Source organism: Aythya marila, assembly GCF_965140915.1.
Source record: "Aythya marila genome assembly, chromosome: Z".
NCBI lineage: Eukaryota > Metazoa > Chordata > Aves > Anseriformes > Anatidae > Aythya > Aythya marila.
This window is the reverse complement of record NC_139080.1, coordinates 38300425-38317043: the sequence shown is the minus strand read 5'-3', so window position 1 is coordinate 38317043 and position 16619 is coordinate 38300425. Positions and strand designations below refer to the sequence as shown.

General features: G+C 36.6%; 1 protein-coding gene across 8 annotated transcripts in view; it reads right to left on the bottom strand.

The window, feature by feature from the left end:
• The window catches only part of TRPM6 (transient receptor potential cation channel subfamily M member 6), a 96710-nt gene that overhangs the window by 14459 nt on the left and 65632 nt on the right, over nucleotides 1-16619 (bottom strand). For 5 of the 8 annotated variants that reach the window (XM_082784012.1, XM_082784009.1, XM_082784010.1 and 2 more), the window contains 11 exons: nucleotides 15855-15967; nucleotides 14761-14887; nucleotides 13762-13859; nucleotides 11370-11425; nucleotides 9908-9933; nucleotides 8120-8170; nucleotides 5854-5919; nucleotides 3358-3644; nucleotides 3011-3093; nucleotides 1990-2195; nucleotides 9-60 (listed from right to left, as the gene is read on the bottom strand). In XM_082784012.1, coding sequence (XP_082640138.1) covers nucleotides 9-60; nucleotides 1990-2195; nucleotides 3011-3093; nucleotides 3358-3644; nucleotides 5854-5919; nucleotides 8120-8170; nucleotides 9908-9933; nucleotides 11370-11425; nucleotides 13762-13859; nucleotides 14761-14887; nucleotides 15855-15967 — 1165 coding nt within the window. Of the gene's footprint in view, nucleotides 1-8; nucleotides 61-1989; nucleotides 2196-3010; nucleotides 3094-3357; nucleotides 3645-5853; nucleotides 5920-8119; nucleotides 8171-9907; nucleotides 9934-11369; nucleotides 11426-11459; nucleotides 11982-13761; nucleotides 13860-14760; nucleotides 14888-15854; nucleotides 15968-16619 lie in introns of those variants that run through there. The other 3 variants (XR_014319398.1, XM_082784013.1, XR_014319399.1) reach the window with 3 other exon arrangements.

The window sequence follows — 16619 nt, the reverse complement described above, 5'->3', positions numbered from 1 at the left end:
AAATGTACCTTTTGTCTTCAGGTTTAATCACAGATGGATCCGTAAGGTTTTCCCCAACACCTACAAGAAAATCAATAGAGTGTGTTACAAGGGAAGATAGTTGTGATTTCATAACCTGGGACTTAAGAATAATGTAATTACCCATTTTCATTTTAGATCGTGAATTGTCACAATTAAAACAGTCATGAGCTAAAAAAAATGTTGTGACTCTAAAAACCTGTTACATATTGGCTACATACAGAGTTCTTATTACAGTCCCGTTTTGTGGTTTATTCATACATAGACAGAAGGCTTATGCAAATACTAGTAACAACTAAACATTCTGCCGAAACTGAAAGAATTAAACAAAGTGTAACCTGCAGTAAGACTTTAATTTGGAATAACGGTACCAACCCAAGGTGCATCTTACTGATAACAACAGATCTACTTCCAGATATATACTCCTTTCAAGGTAGCAAACACAACACAAGCCACAACTCATTATTCAATTAAGTGATGTGCAAATCTGGGTCCGTTATCTCTGCTTCTTTGGGGTGTTCACCAAAGTAGATTAAATAAATGATTACAGTAACTGACTGACTGCTCATATTTATGTTGCAGTTTTCCTAAAACTGAAAAATAATAGCATTTTACCAAAAAGCTCTTTCTTTATATCTGAAGAAATTGTTGTACTCTTAAACTAAAGAAGAGATTCTATAAACATATGCAATTATTTAATTTGAATAATTAAGTATTTTGAACACCAGTAAAACTTATGGGTAGCATTTTGTAATTGAAATACCCCAAATTGCAATATTCTTCAAAAGAATTCATTTCAGCTGACATAAATAAGATAAAATTTAGTGTCTACATGTGTAGTATGGCTCCAGTATTAAACTTGTGATAGAAATTTATCAGAAAACCAAAGACAGCAGCCCTCGCACTCTCACTAAACACCAGATAAGAGAACTACAGAATAAACATGAGACCAACACTAGAGCAGACTTCAGTCCATTTCCCCACTTTAGATGGAAACTGAAGCTCCAGTCTCGGTGTGATTTACATAGATGTTTAAATTCTTCACATTTGAGCCAATGCAGTTGGTCTGGAACTGTCAAGAGTTGTATAATAAACCCAAGCAAACTTAAAGACAAATTCTAGTAAGCTATGGTTGGAGACACACTTACTCTTTCTATTTTTTTTTTCATGTGCTGCTAAAGCCAAGTGAAGGCAAGGATGGAATTATAGGTTTATTTTGCATACTAAGCATGTCTTTTTGTAATTCACAGCTTCTGAATGCTGTAAAATGTAAATATGTTAAGTCTCTGTCCACGCATACACATTTCCCTTGACAGAAATGACAAACAATGGTGTTTATACCATTTGATGGGTGCCGTTCATCTTCTGAACATTGTCAACTGTTTTATCTCTTTAAAATATGCCATGTTCCTATTTATACATGTACAGTAAAGTGATCACATGCTCTTTGAAGGAGCTACCAGAGTTTGCGAATAGCACTGAGGCTTGCAGCTTATGTAAACTGCTTACAGATTTAAAAAAAAAATAATAATAAAAAAATAAAGATAGCCATTCAAAGTCTTTGGACAGATATACACACATATTAACTATGCATATATACATGGGTACACTTGAATCGCTGTATTATTTACATATTTTAATAAAAAGAAAAGTACCTAATCTGTGGAGTGTTTTTCTGGAGCTGGCTGAAATGTTCCTGTGCACTTTAACTCCCTGCTGCTTGCCCATTCAGCCTAAATGTACTTGAAGCCAAATTATTTTCCCACAATACCTACATTAATCTATCACGTTTCTGTCAATGCTCATTTATCAGGACCTCACAACAGATATCCAGGGGTTGCTTGAGCTTTGCCAGTATATAGAAAAGAGACGGGCTAAAGAGAATTTAGCCCATTTTGCAGTATTAAATTCTCTTTTTAAAAAGTTGTTTTTCAGTGGGCTTAGGACTAGTGATCCCATGCTAGCTGTCACCTTGCAAATCCAGGACAAGGAGCTCCCCACGAGTATATACGTAGGTCCAGTGAGAGAAGGCCAGCAACAGCTCTTCAAGCAAGCTGCTGGGAGTAATTTCATCTCCATTGTTGTTGTTGTATTTCCGAAACTCGCCAGTCATGTACTTCTCAATGGTCAGCCACTGGTTTGCTGAATGGCAGTAGATGAGGAAAACTTCCAGGAATCTGTGGATATAAATGCTGTCTATAAGGGTAATGAACATCCTCACAGTCAGTATACAGCATGATGGTAATGCTGTAATGCATGTTGGTAAATATACCAAAAAGGAGGGCATGTCTTCACTGGCTGTATCATTTTCATCGGCAAGCGATACCAAATGGTAGACAGCACAAACACTTCCTCAGTTTGGTAACTATCAAAGCAATGCACTTCAGCAGACGGTACAGTTTATGGGCAAACAACATAATCTGTGTCCTGGCTTTGGCTGGGTTAGAGTTAATTTTCCTCCTGGTAGCTGGTACAGTGCTGTGTTTTGGATTTAGGATGAAAGTAATGCTGAACACACAGCACTGAGTTAGCTGTTGCAGAGAAGGGCTTACATGGAGCCAAGGCTTTTTCAGTGGCCACCCAACTGCTACCAAAGAAAATGCATAACAGCTCAGTGTCACTTGCTTTTTCCCCAGCAGTGACATTAAACTGGGTATCTCTTCTTTACTATCCTGCTGTCAAATCTATACCCACCAAGACAATAGAAAATATACACAAAAAATATAAATAACAGAAATATAAATATTTTTTAAGTCTCGTTAAAATTTCTTTCACTAACACCCTCTTGTTTAAGCCACTACCATTGCTGTTGTCTTCCACCCTGATTTATCTTTACATATCTATATACCTATGTATTTTAATTAAACTATCACTCAACTGTTTTAAGCAACTGCTATTTCAACTCACTATGGAAAAAGAGTCTACATTAGACCCAGGACATAGCTGAGAAGAGAAACCTTTGCAACCGAAACCTTCAAGACAGTGAAGTTACCTTGGAGTATAGGGAATGGTATGAGGCTTCACTTGATTGAAGGTATAAATTAACTTTTGGGCAGCCCTTTGCTGTTGGATCTCCTGAAGAAAAGCATGTAATAAGCATCAGTTTCATTTGGTATCATGAAGAAAGGTAGCATGAATTTGACAAAAGAAACAAACAAAAACCAGCCAATTGTATACTGTTTACAAATGGGATATATATCTTCCTCAAAACCATTTTCCTTTCCAGAAGGTAACATCAAACCACACATCACCCATGCTGAAGACATTCACACATAAGCAGTATAACATTTAAGGCATGTCAAACTACACTAGTCAGAGTCCCTTCAGGTCTGTACTCACCCTCAGGCAGAGATGTAACACTGTGCCATCATGAAAGATCTTTTGCCAAGCCTGAACCACCTCTGGCAGAAAAGACTTCACAATAAATACTTGTCCCAATTTTAATACATCATTCTCAGACCAAGTACAAACGACCTTCATGGCCCTCCGTAGACCACCATCCATCTCCTCCCGTGACAAGACTTGGATCATTGCAGCCATACCACGCTGGGACCAGGAAGACATGCTTTTATCAAGGTTCATAGGTGAACTCTCTTCTAGTCGATAGACAGTCACTTCCTCTCCAGCTTAAACAAAAGGAAGTTTTGTCAGTAAAAGTCACACATTGCAGAAACAGGAGAGAACTGCATTTTGATTCAGTATCTTAAAATAACACAACACTTTACATAACTCTGTAAGCCACACTATTCATTTCTGTGAAAGTTTTCCCTGCCTAAACTTATATACACAGATCCTCTTTGAAAACACGAGTGGCCCAAAGAGCTGTATTAAGCCTCTAGACAGATGTGAATTTAAGACCTTATGCAATTTAAGACCTTTTACACAAACAAAGCTCAGTAACATTCTGGTCTATATAATACAATCTCTTTTGCCACAATTTTAAAGTAGTTAAAATGGTTTAAAAAATAGATTTAAAAATATATATTTAAAAAGGTTTATCATTTTATCTCCAGTGAATTAACTTAACTATCGTGAACATGGCTCTTTCTGTTTATGCACTTGTGTGGAAGGGGAATTTTTAGTAAGATTTGTTTTAAGTTAATCAAGACCCAGGCACCACTCACAGTATTTTTCTTGTAACTGTGCTTAACAAAACAAACAAATAGACAAGGCAAGCAGACACACACAGCTTGTGATAGTTATTGACTACAAAATTAAAGGGCTACAGATTGCCGCTTTTTGAGGCAGACAGCCAAGTTGTTCAGAAGTAATGAACTGGCCATGATAAGCCAGGAAAATTAGACTGAAAAGGGCATGATCTTTCCTTGGAGAAAGGAATCCTAGAAAAACAAGCGAAAGCAAATTAACAAGACATTTACATCTTTGGCATTGTAAATTAAGATTTATCTTTTTTCCTATAAATTCCAATGTTATTTGTACTGCAAAAGATTTCAGTTTTGCTCCTGCTAATAACATTTTTCTGAAAGCAGAATAAATCTGGTGAGTTTTAACTCAGTCATGCTGTTACCCTATATAGTTGTAACAGCATTCCTCTCTAGCAGTGCAAGCAAGGGACATTTCTGTCAGTTGTAAACTAACAGATTTTTATTTTTTTTTTAAGCTTGGCTTTTCTTCTTGCAACTCACATTACTTGCAATGTGAATTCAACAGAAATAGGTCTTTATTAGCAAGTGGGATGAGGCATCTGCAAATAGCAAACAATAGCATAAGGGAGGGCAAACTGAATTCAAAGGTAAATTAATGTATTTTGTTCCTGCCCCTGAGCCTACCTTCACCAGTTACCACAGAATTGGTATGAATGATACACTTTGCAAACATTTTAATTTAAAATAAAGCAATGGAAAAGTCAATGTTTTACATAAAAGTAAGACACTTGAAAATAGGTATTATAACTAGGCACATTTCTTAATCTTATATTAATTCTTCATTTTATTATCTTTTGACAATTTAATACCTAGAAAGGTATCTCCTGGGAGCTTGAAAGATTAGAATGTTCAATATGCTCATAGCTATATTAATTATCTGCAGCAATCTGGTCCCAAGAAACCCTATGATGCAGCAAGTATCAGCAATTAGTTGCTGTGAGACAAAATATTCTACCCATTGAAGAAAATGCACCTAGATCTCAAATGTCTAGAGACATAGCTTCTGCTGCTGTAAACCAATACAGCACACTAATTTCAAAACTCTTCCAAATGATCTTATATGTTACTCTCTACCACTCTTCTGTTATACCACAGTTCTTTTTTACTTGGAACACTACAAATCTTTTGCCCTTTCAACATAGTCATGGTTTTGTTCCTGACAAGATATCCTACACATATATCTGAGAAAGAGAGAATGCATGTATAAATCTTAGAGGAATCTTATTGCTCTCTTCAACTACTTAATGAGAGGTTACAGAGAAGATAGAGTTAGATTCCTCTGTGAGGTTCACAGTAATCACATGGATGCTAAGAGATACAAGCTACAGCAAGGGAAACTCCAATGAACATTAGGAAACAAACAGAGTTTACAGTGAAACAGTCAAACGCTGAAACAGGTTTTCCAGAGAGGCTGTAGAAACTCTGCTTACAGATATATTCAAAACACAACTGGACAGGTCCTGAGCAGCCTGGTATGAATTGGACCAGATAACCATGAGAATTTCCTAAAATACTGCACGAATATAATTCATTTCTTTAGAAAAGAAGAATTACTTAAATTAATTCAAGGAAATGTCTCAAATGCAGTCTTTAAAAAATAATGCATGGAATATTTAAAAAGAAAAAAAAAAAAAGAAAAAAAAAACATAAGCAGGAGGTCAGTACTCACCAAAGAGCTGGACTGGTGTAAATGGTATGGTCTGAGCAAGTCTCATTAAGTTGTTTCTTTCAACGGCTGCAAACAAGACAGATTTCACTGCAATACTGGGTAAACAAGCCAATTGACTTTCAAAAATATCTGACAGTGTTTTACTGTAGTGTACAAAGCCAAGCAAGCTACAGTGTGGTTCTCCGTCAGATCTTCTAATTGCTGTTTGAGTTCTACCTAGCCAGCAACTCTCCTTTAAATGACCATGGTATCTCACAAGCATCAGCTACCACTCTTCCCTGTCCATTAGTTCCCATCTTCCAAGAAAACAGACTGTGGAACAAGCACTTTGCACCCTAGCTAGAAGGACTGCTTCTGGTCTTCATCCTCCTTTTCACCAAGCGCTGCTTCTGCTTTTTCTTCCTGCTGGCTCCAGTGCAGTGACATTTGAACTGTGCCATTGGCCTCAGCTGCCCTCACTGTCTGTCTCTGTCAGGCTCTGAAGTGCATCAGGTTTTAGCAAGACTTTGCAGGGAAATCCAGGCTTGCCCTACGCAGACTATAGCTTCTTCATCTGGGCTCCATGCCAAACAACCTAATTAACATTATTATACCTTCTTAACAGGGAGCTTATTTCTCAGTCAAACACCTTCAAAACTCAGAGTGCCAACTAAATATTTATGGATTTGTCTTCACAATGACTCAGTTATTGGGAAGTGGGAGAGAGGTGAGGAGTAAACCTCAAAGAGATTAAGAGTAGAACAAGGAGGAAACCCATGTACTACCTTAGCTGTGTTTCTCTGAACAGCAACCAAAAAGTTTGTAAGTCTGGCTGACTTCCAGAGCTTATATGCAAGCTTCCAGAGCTCATCCTTTTTTTATACAAATCTCCAAGCAGAAATTAAAGATTAATTAGCCCAGAAGGAGAGAGCAAAGGGGAACCCTGAAATGCCAACCCTTGAATTAGGGTGCTCAACTGAGACACCTCTGTCTCAGCCTCTGTTTACATATTCCAAATCTGATAGGCATTGATTAATATACCTGAACAGTTTTTGAAGCATAGACTGAAAATCAAAGTCCTGCCTTGATGCATCACTAAAGTGACATAGTCACTAAATTACTGGAAGGAAAAGAATATGAACGGGGAGCTGCCATGACCTGTGCTGTCCATCAGACCCTGTCACTGCTTACTGCAGAGCCTTGGGAAGCAATTTGAAAGCACCTTGCACCAGCTGCTAAATTTGAGGCAAAACTCAAGCTCTTTTGGGTGTGCAGGGAGGCAGAACTGTAGTTGTCTGCAAAACATGACAGCAAAAAATAAAGTATAAGCAGTATATGGCACAGATTTTTAGTATTGAAGTGTGGGTTCTGTTGACTACTTTCTATTCTGATCTTTCTGATATAGGAACACCTATACACCTATACTGGAAACATCTAGAGATCTTTGTCAGCTTTTAATGTAAATGAGATTGTCACCTGCACTAAAAAGTCCTCCCAGTCTCAAACAGCACACCTGACAAGAAACAAATTAATCATTGCAACAATGCCACCATCAGATAAATTACTCCTGTACACTGATTACAAACTAAGAGGTGTTATTCCCACTGAAAACGACATTGCTTTTTGAACTTCATGAGGCTGCTAATGCTTCTGGTTTACCCTATGCTTCCTTTGAAAGGAGCCGAAGCCATGCAGGCAATAGAGACATCTACTGGTACGCTGCGCACAGCTCTCCTCTGGGGAAAAAAAAAAAAAAATGAAACCCAAGCCTTGTGGGAAAATCTCTACATATTCAGTTCAGGAAAAGACAGGATTGTGGGTAATTAGCATCCAAATGATTTATTCCCTGCCAAATTTCCATGAGTTCATAGGTATATAAACACAGATTAAGTGGTACAGAACCAATTAACTGAAGAAAACAACTCCAGAAAGTACAAAGGAGCATGTGGGAGGTGTGAGGGGAAATGACAGCTATAAACAAATGAGAGTCTCTACTACCCCCCCTGGGAATCAGAGCTCTGTTCATTGTTTCCTCTGATATTTTGAAAGCAATTATCTATATTCTGCTCTGTATTTACCACAAATACCTGGAATGGAGCAATTAGCAAGAAAATAATTCATAATTTCCTCACTGCAGTATTAGGCCTGACTTAATACACCACCTTCTTAGCAGTGGGCAGTTGTGCAACTCTTCAAAGTGAAAATCACAGAGAATGAGAAGGGAAGAACTAATGTTCTTTTAAATGTGTTAAACTACTCAGCTATCATATTGGTGCCTACTGCTTACCTGAGTAATGATGGTGCAGATCTTGAGATGTTTTCGAGCAGGCAAAGATATCTGAAATAATGTTTAAAGGATCATTACGTTAATTAGCATAGCAGAGACAAATGCATGGTTTTTGAATTCCTTCCATCCCAGACTTTGCCATGAAACAAATTAATCAGAATTACTGTCTGAGCATTCTGAAGAGGAGAATTACTAATAGGCTTTAACTGTGTTATAATGTACAGAATATCAACAGATTTCAGTCAGTGCAATACAGCCAGACGACTTATTTATTCAGGGAAATGGTGGGAAAACAGTGATATTAACCTCAAGGACATGTAGCTTCTCTGAGCCAATTACACCCCTGGGATATTAAAAGCATTTTACTATCCATCATGCTTCACAGTCTCCCAAAGGCATGATTTTACCGAGTCCATCCTCAGTCATTAAGCATTCCATTAAGTGTACTATTACAACAAAGTTATAATAATACTGATTCATTAACCCATGACATCTAAAATGCTGTTAAATTATAAACAGACAAACAATTTCTGCGGTTACATACATAACAGGCACAACTGGATCAGATTTGGTCCAAAAATCTTTGCTTTATAAAAATTATTTTTAATAAAACCAAGATTAATATGCATGTTTCCATTAATCAGATTAAATTACTTTATTATATTGGAAAGAAATCCTTTGAAATGCCAAGTTGGAAAAAAAAAAAAAAAAAAAAAAAAAACTATAATATTTTTAATTCTGAAAAATGAGATAATTGTAACCATTCTATTCATCAAACCATTTGAAAATTACACTCTTCTTGTTGGTCTAGTTTATTTGCTAGGTTCCCTTCCCCAGTAGAAGAGATCTTAAATGAAAAACACAAACAGATGCTGGGGGAATGATCAGCATTTCCAGCCAGTGCCCTTGGTGATTAGAGGTCCCTTTTGCTCTCTTTCCTGAAGGACCCAAGTTTTGTCACATTTTGTGCCTTGTCAGATGAGAAGCATGAGAAGTCAACTGGGGGCCAACTTACTCCTTTTGAGGATTGGAAAATCAGGTTTTAATGAAAGCAAGGGTGCACTCTAGAAAGCAGCCCAAGGACACCCCACACCTGCAGCAGTGCCACAGTTTGTGCACAGCCTGACCCAGAGAGACCACACATGTAGGGGAGACAAGTCTAAGAGTGATGTGCTCTGCATCACAGCTAGCCTCAAACAAAAGATAAACGTTCCACTGTTCAACCTGTTGTAGCTAAATCTGTCTGAAGGCAGGCTAAAAGGCAATAAATACAAGTGAAGTGAACTAGCTGCTATGGAACAGAGTCACTCCTCATTATGAACTTGAATTTATTCATTGGCCATTTCATAATAAGTTCAGTGCTTCTCCAGCTTCACCAACTTGGAACTACAAGTTGGAGGAACTACACCAAACTGGAATTCAAAAAATCAAACATACATTAGAAATTGTATACCATAATCTACCCTCAGGCATAGACACAGCTTTAACTCAGGAAGTTTATTTCTCCTGAAAAGGACATAATTGCAGGACAGACTTGAGTAAAAATAGATTTTTTCTTTTCAAGATTTTACAGCTACCATGAGGAAAACATGTCCTCACCAAAAAATAAATAAACAAATTTTACATTTCAAAATAAGATTTTATAACCAATGTATGAAACAAATGTAACATTTATTATAACTATCCAACTATAGAAATTAATCTTCTTTTGGATTATATATTTCTGAATTGTCAAAGTGGAATTTGCAGAGAGGAATTACAAGGTGTGGCAAGCAACCAAAAACTTACTGTCAGGTCCTTCTGAAGCTCTTAACCTGTTTAAAAGCAAACATTTGATATTTTACTCCAAAATTCCTGTACATAACTACATATAGTATATCATATATCAAAGAGGTATAATCTATATGAGGGCAAAACTCACTAAGTTTTGATAAGCAATCATAAAACAAAACAACCCTCAGTGTAATTTTGTTCACTGAAACAATTAGCAAATAAACTTCAGTTACTGAAGAATAGCCACATTTTTCTGCGGGTTTCTTTCTCTGCTGTATGTTGAACTCCTTTTGCAGTTCTGCACTGCTGTTCATTTCATTTACAATGCAGTAACAATATCAGCTAAAGACCTTCAATCACATACACAACTGCCCGTTTTTCAAACTATGTGAATCAATGCTGAAATGTATTCAGAGCTACACGTGCCATTGCCATTGCTTGCATCAAAGGTGACTTTTTAAACAGTTGGTCTTTTGGATTAACAAGGCTGCAAACATTAACGTTAACATTGAAGGTGCTTTTGTTTGACAAGAGAGCAGATATGATTCACCTAACACACCACTGAAGACAACAGACTCACTCAACAGACTCAGACTTACAGAATCAAGCTATTCAAAAGCCTGTAAATCCTGCTAGTAAGTATGTAGTTTGGCTACTGGATTTAAAAAAAAAAAAAAAAAAAAAAACAGGATGGGTAAAAAACACAGTATCTTCCTCCCTCCTCCCATAGTGAAATCACAAAATCACATGGGATGTGACAGTTTTCTAGTACATTGTATTTATTACTTCAACAGCATTACTCAGTAAGGGAAACATACAAGAAATTTATGAAAATAAGAATGAAGAGGAACAGAAAGACAGTGTTGGATTAAATAAATTACCCCCAATATTAAGCTAATGGTCAATCAAGCTGTAAAAAAATAAAAATTAAAAAGTAACGTTGAAAACACACTTGAAAACAGTATAATTTCAATACGTATAATCAAAGCTTAATAACTACTGAAAACTGATTATAAAAACTAAGTAAATATTTTGTAAATATGTAAACTCAGTACAAAAGAGATTAATCACAGAATGAGATAATGTTTCACGAGCCACTAGGATTTTAATTACTAATAATGGAAACATGCAATTTGCACAGCAAAATCATATGCAACTCATGCTTACTAGATTGTATAAAGACACGATGGTAATCTTAGTGATTGAATTAGAAAATTTCATATTGTTAGAATAAAAAGGAGCGTCTATTCCACCTAAAATTATACGTTTCCTTTGAATGGATCTACTTTACCTCCATCAATATGCCTTCATTTAAAGAAACCAGACCGCATTGTCTTAGCTCCTCTTTTGACCTCAATTTCTCATTGTAAGTATATTACAGAACTGAAGTGGAAAGTTGCAGAAAGTATAGCAAAAAGCACAGAAGTCACTTTCTAAAATCATGTGATGAATATCTTAATATGCTAATGATACGTACGAGGAGTTTCTTAGATTATTTCTCTGTGTGCTTCCAGACATGTTATTACTCAAATCCTATAGAGAAGAGAGATACTTTTACTGGTAAAAATCTGTATATTGCTGTCACATACTCACTGAACAATTAAAAAATGTAAAATCTTGAAAACATTTGATACTCTTATTGTTAACATGAATAATACCACTGACAGGATAATCACAGCATTGCCATACCTACAGTAAAATGCAATATCAATTTGCTCATACTGCAGTTTTTCATGTTGTCTGTATATAACTGAATAAAATAGTCATGTTCAGAGCTATATCTCAGTAGTTACAAAGCATGTTAAAGGTCTTCTAATACTGAAAATATTATGGGAACCCCCTTTGTATTAGTAAATTACAATTTAGCAATAAACTTTACAGTTGTTGGAAATAAAATGCACCCTAAATCTCTGTAATAGAAGAAGGCAACATATTAAGTAGTTCTCCAGGGATACTTAGATCAAATATTTTCCAGGTCTTGTAGTTAGAGAAGTAGTCAAATGATCTTCCAGCCCTATTACGATAAATTGGGTCAGCCTGCCATTTGCAAGATCCTCCTAAAATGCTAGTCAGAGATGGGATTATTCTTCTGAAAAGAGAAGTCAGACAGATTTCAATCCTCAAAGGAAGCAGAGCTCATATCAAAATTTGAAGAAGACAAAGACTAAAGATAAACTAACTAAAATTCAGCTTTGAATATTTTCTGAGACTTAATTCTCTCTTTTTTTTTTTTTAATTTCAGAATTCACTCATGTTTTCACAATGTACATTGCTTTGCAGATGAAAAAATATCTTTAACAAAACAGAGACCTTCTCAGATACATCCCTGCTTTGCTCCCTGATACCAATTTACCCTCCTGGGTAAATCTGAGAAATATCATAATTCATTAATTTAAAATAAATGTTAACCCACAATAAGCAGTTACATGCAGCAATATCATAATATCTGAACAATATATGTATTGTTGAGATGTCATAACCCAGACATAACCTTATAATCCAGACAGTTCTTAAAAGAAGGCATAGACATTCAGTGGGCATTGGAAACTATATTTTAGAAGATTAAATAATTTGAAGTTAGTGTTCTTGAGGTGACCAGTTCCTGCCTAATTCTGATCCCACAGTGGAATATTTCTGCAGGCTTTAAAAATCCTACCCTTGAGTTTTAACAAGAAACCTTAATATAAATTTTGAAGCATCAGATTACTTTGTCATTTCACGCAGTTTTCCTGACTGTACCTTTATTTTGCTTTTCTGACTCTTTCACATTTTAAAGATCTATTGATGTAATCTCCAAATTCAGGTTTTACAGAATTCACAATCAGCAAAGTTATTTCTATTTTTATCTCTGACCTCTTTCACACACACAAAAAAAAAATGTTTCAATTTTTTTTAATTAGGATTTGAGCTGTCTTCACAAGTATTTGGGATTCAAATTCTATGCCACTCAGAATATCAGATCTGAAACTATATGTTTTATTTTCTTTCCTTTTTTAAAAAAGCAACTCACATTACTACAGTGAAAAATAAGCTAGGCTGTTAAACATCATTGTTTCAAAAATCAAGTGCCATAAGTAAAACAGGCAAGAGTGGGTGCAGTTGAAATGGAAGAGGAAAGGATTATTTCACAGTTCCTTTTCTCAATTTATTCCTTGTTAATTTTCTGACATGCCTCGAGAAACTCCTACACAATGTAGTGAAAGATATGTTTCCTTCTATTAGCCACACCATTTAAAAACATATAATTTTCTATACAGCAACTTCCTGCCCACAGTCTTCAGGACATATAAATTGGTCTAGCTCCATCAAATTCAAAGGGCATATGTTGATTTACATAGGCAGTGGGCCTTTATGTTATTAAGTTGCAAATTAATTCAGATGAATCATAAGATAAGGTGTTTATAAATCAGAGGTTAAGAAATCCAAGCTTTGAAATTATTATCAACACTTTGCAAGAAATAACTATCTCTGTGTGATGGATTAAGAACTATGAAGTTAACTTTCCAAAAATCTTTTCACTGTGCTGACCAGTTCTGACCACAAGTTCAAGACAAAGCTCTGTGCTCACTTGCTGCATAGTGAAACATCAACACATACTTTGTTTCTAGCCACTTTCTGCATATTCAGAACTACTCTGTGATTCAATAATTTAATAACCTACTTCAATAATCTTCATAGAGTGTTAGCAGCTTTCAATTATTCATTTACTCACACACATGCACAGTGGCAGCATACAAGAAAGTTCTCGTGTCTCAAGAGGTATTTCAGGACAAAGAACCTAGAGTTCCAAGTCCATGGAGGTCAGCAGATCTATCCTAGTCTCAAAACAGACAAATCTATGGACTAGGATGTGTAATCTTAGGTCTTACCTCTTCAGAATGCCTCAGGTAATCACAGAATGGTATGGTATGCCTATGGATGTCTTGATTTTTCATTTTCTGGTGCATGTAACTGAGACATTCCAGACCTAGCCAAAAGAGCAGGTATCAGCTATTTCCAGAGTGTATAATGAACAGCTCTACTGCTAAACACACCTATGCAGTGCTACATGTATAAAATAAACACCTATATGACATAATGCCCTAGCAAATATGTAATGGGCTATAAAAGCAAGAGTAGAATTTCACAGGGTTAAAACTGACTGTTTCCATTTTCTGTCAGCAGAATTCAGAGTGCAGCCCTTCTCAGACCATGCTGTGCTGAGTCACAGCACTCCCTCGTGCTTCTCCCAGCAGCTTGCAGGATGAAGCTAGTGAGTTGCCTATAGCAAAGCTGAAAGATCCATGCAAGGATTTCTCAGAATGAAAGAGATGGAGAATTTATAAAAGAACAGGAAGAATGCCATTCCCTTTTAATTCCATCAGAGACGATGCAGAATTCATTTTTTCACTCTGGAAGATGTGTTTCTGAGCAATGAGTAATGAATAATGCATCCAGAAGATCTGCCAACAGATACAGTATCACAGCACTGCCTGTGAGTGTATGTGCCCTGAAAAATTCACGAGAGAGTTTATTTTTGCAATAAGCCAGAATGCCACTTTAAAAGACACCTCAGGAGAGGAGAAAAGGATATCATCTTCCCCACTTCCCACTTATTCCTGAGGATTAGTACTCTACTATTTTCCATGCAAGACAGGCAGCACTTCCAGAAAAACGCAACTGACCTTCCATCCAACCTATGACCCTTTTTGCTCTGACATAAAGTAGCAAGTAACCAAGCCACGCATGCTTGCTATCTGTTTCTAATTCTGTAAAAATTATGCCAGGAGGTGAAAATGGAAGATGACATTTTGAGTTTGTGAATTTTTATTTACTGCTTCTTTTTTTAAAAGCTGTCCTGAATTCACTGTCTGCAAAGTATCACATACTTAGCTGACTGAAATTAGACACAGTAAGCCAGTTCTTGCTCTGTTTCTCTTCCTCATCCCAGATATTGATCTCTGCAGGCTCTGAGCTCACTTGGGTGTTCTGGGGACAATCATCCACTCTAATCACCTGGCAAGACACAGACAAAACGACACTCGATTTATAGGATGACTAGCACCTCTGCAGTTCCTCTGACAGCTACACTATGACATGGCCTTTCAGTACACTACTGAAATGCCGATGACTGAACTGGCTCCTAAATGAGAAACGGATTTTCCCATATTTGTTAAAAGCTGCAGAAGTCACATTGCTTTTGTCTAGTCAATACTACTGAAGAAAGATCTAGTGCCATAGGTTTTTAAAACAAACTTCAGAGTCCCTCAGAATACCTTAAGAGACAATCAGGTCTCAAAGCTCAAGTCTCAGGTCTGTTGCTGACCTAAGCATCTTATGTAAACAAATCAGTCTTCACCTTTCATCTCATTAAATAGGAATAATTCTTTCCATTAGACAAAGATGCTGGAAATCTCTTCAGACGTGAATTTTTATGTATGTACGTATAGATACAGTTAGGAAAGTTGCACTATTTCTATGACACAGTCAACATGCTATCTACAATGTGATTACTGGTTGATGGATTCAGAGAAAAGACTGCAGGGCTCCTGTAGGTGAGTGAGAACCTTATAAAGCCTGGCTTTCTTCTTTACAGTAGCACACAGTCTGGATGTAGCTCACCGCTTCTTCAGTATATCCTACAGCATACAAAGCCTCCATGATTGATTCTCTCAGCTGAAGTGCAAGGACTGATTCCTTTCTATGTAAAATCAATAATTGTCTTGGTCTGCTATCTAACAAAGTCCATAGGCTTCATCATGTGCAAAACTGAAATGGCACACATTCAAACAAAAGGGAGATTAAATCAAAGCCAGACCAAAAAAAAAAAAAAAAAAAAAAAAAGCTTCTGAATTTATGTGTGCAGCCTTTTAAATGCAAACATATTCAGCTAAACTTCAATTTTGCACTACACTGCAGAACTGTTCTTAGTGAATGAAAAAGACTGCTATGAGATACGTGATTCCCTTCCATCTACACATACCGGCACCTGAAGGGGTTTTTGAATCTTCTTTTCTCTCCCAGACTTTCTGTCTCTGTTTTGTTGTTTTGCTTTTGTTGCCTCACTGTAGTGTAACTCACTAGATGGTAAAGACTCTGTGGGAAAGAATCAAAAAACACCATTAAGCTACAGAGCTTTTGTTTACTAAGAGAAGATCTGATAAGACAGAGTTGGCAGATCTCCAGAGCAAGCTGAGAAAGACTTGTAACACCCAAAGCTAATACTCACACAGTCCATGCAGTTCAGTGCAAAGATGTTCACCATCATAAGATATAAAACAACAAATGTTATCTATCATCTCATACTATTTATACTTAGAACTGGAATCTGCCATATTTTAGCTGCTGGTAAGCAAATTTGGTGGTGGACAGGAAGGTTTGTAAGACTTCTATAAAAATGTCATTCATTATCCATTCAACCATCTGACAATGTATCTCTTAGGTATTCTGCAAATTCATTTAGTTCTTGTAATTCTTGGATTGCTTCCCCAGGATAAGAAACTCCCCAAGATCCAGTATCATTCCTCTGTCACAGCAGCATTGTAGCCATAACTGTAGGGGGCCATTTAGATGGGGAGAATCAGGGTTGGACTGCTACTGTGGCTGACACACTGGTGTCGTACAGCTTGTACCGGGCACACTTACAAATTCCTCAGAGCAATCATTCCCAGCACAAAAAAAAAGGTGAAAGAGTAGCTCTGGACTCTTTCCTTACTACCCTCAGCTGCAGCTAATACCTCCTGAATGA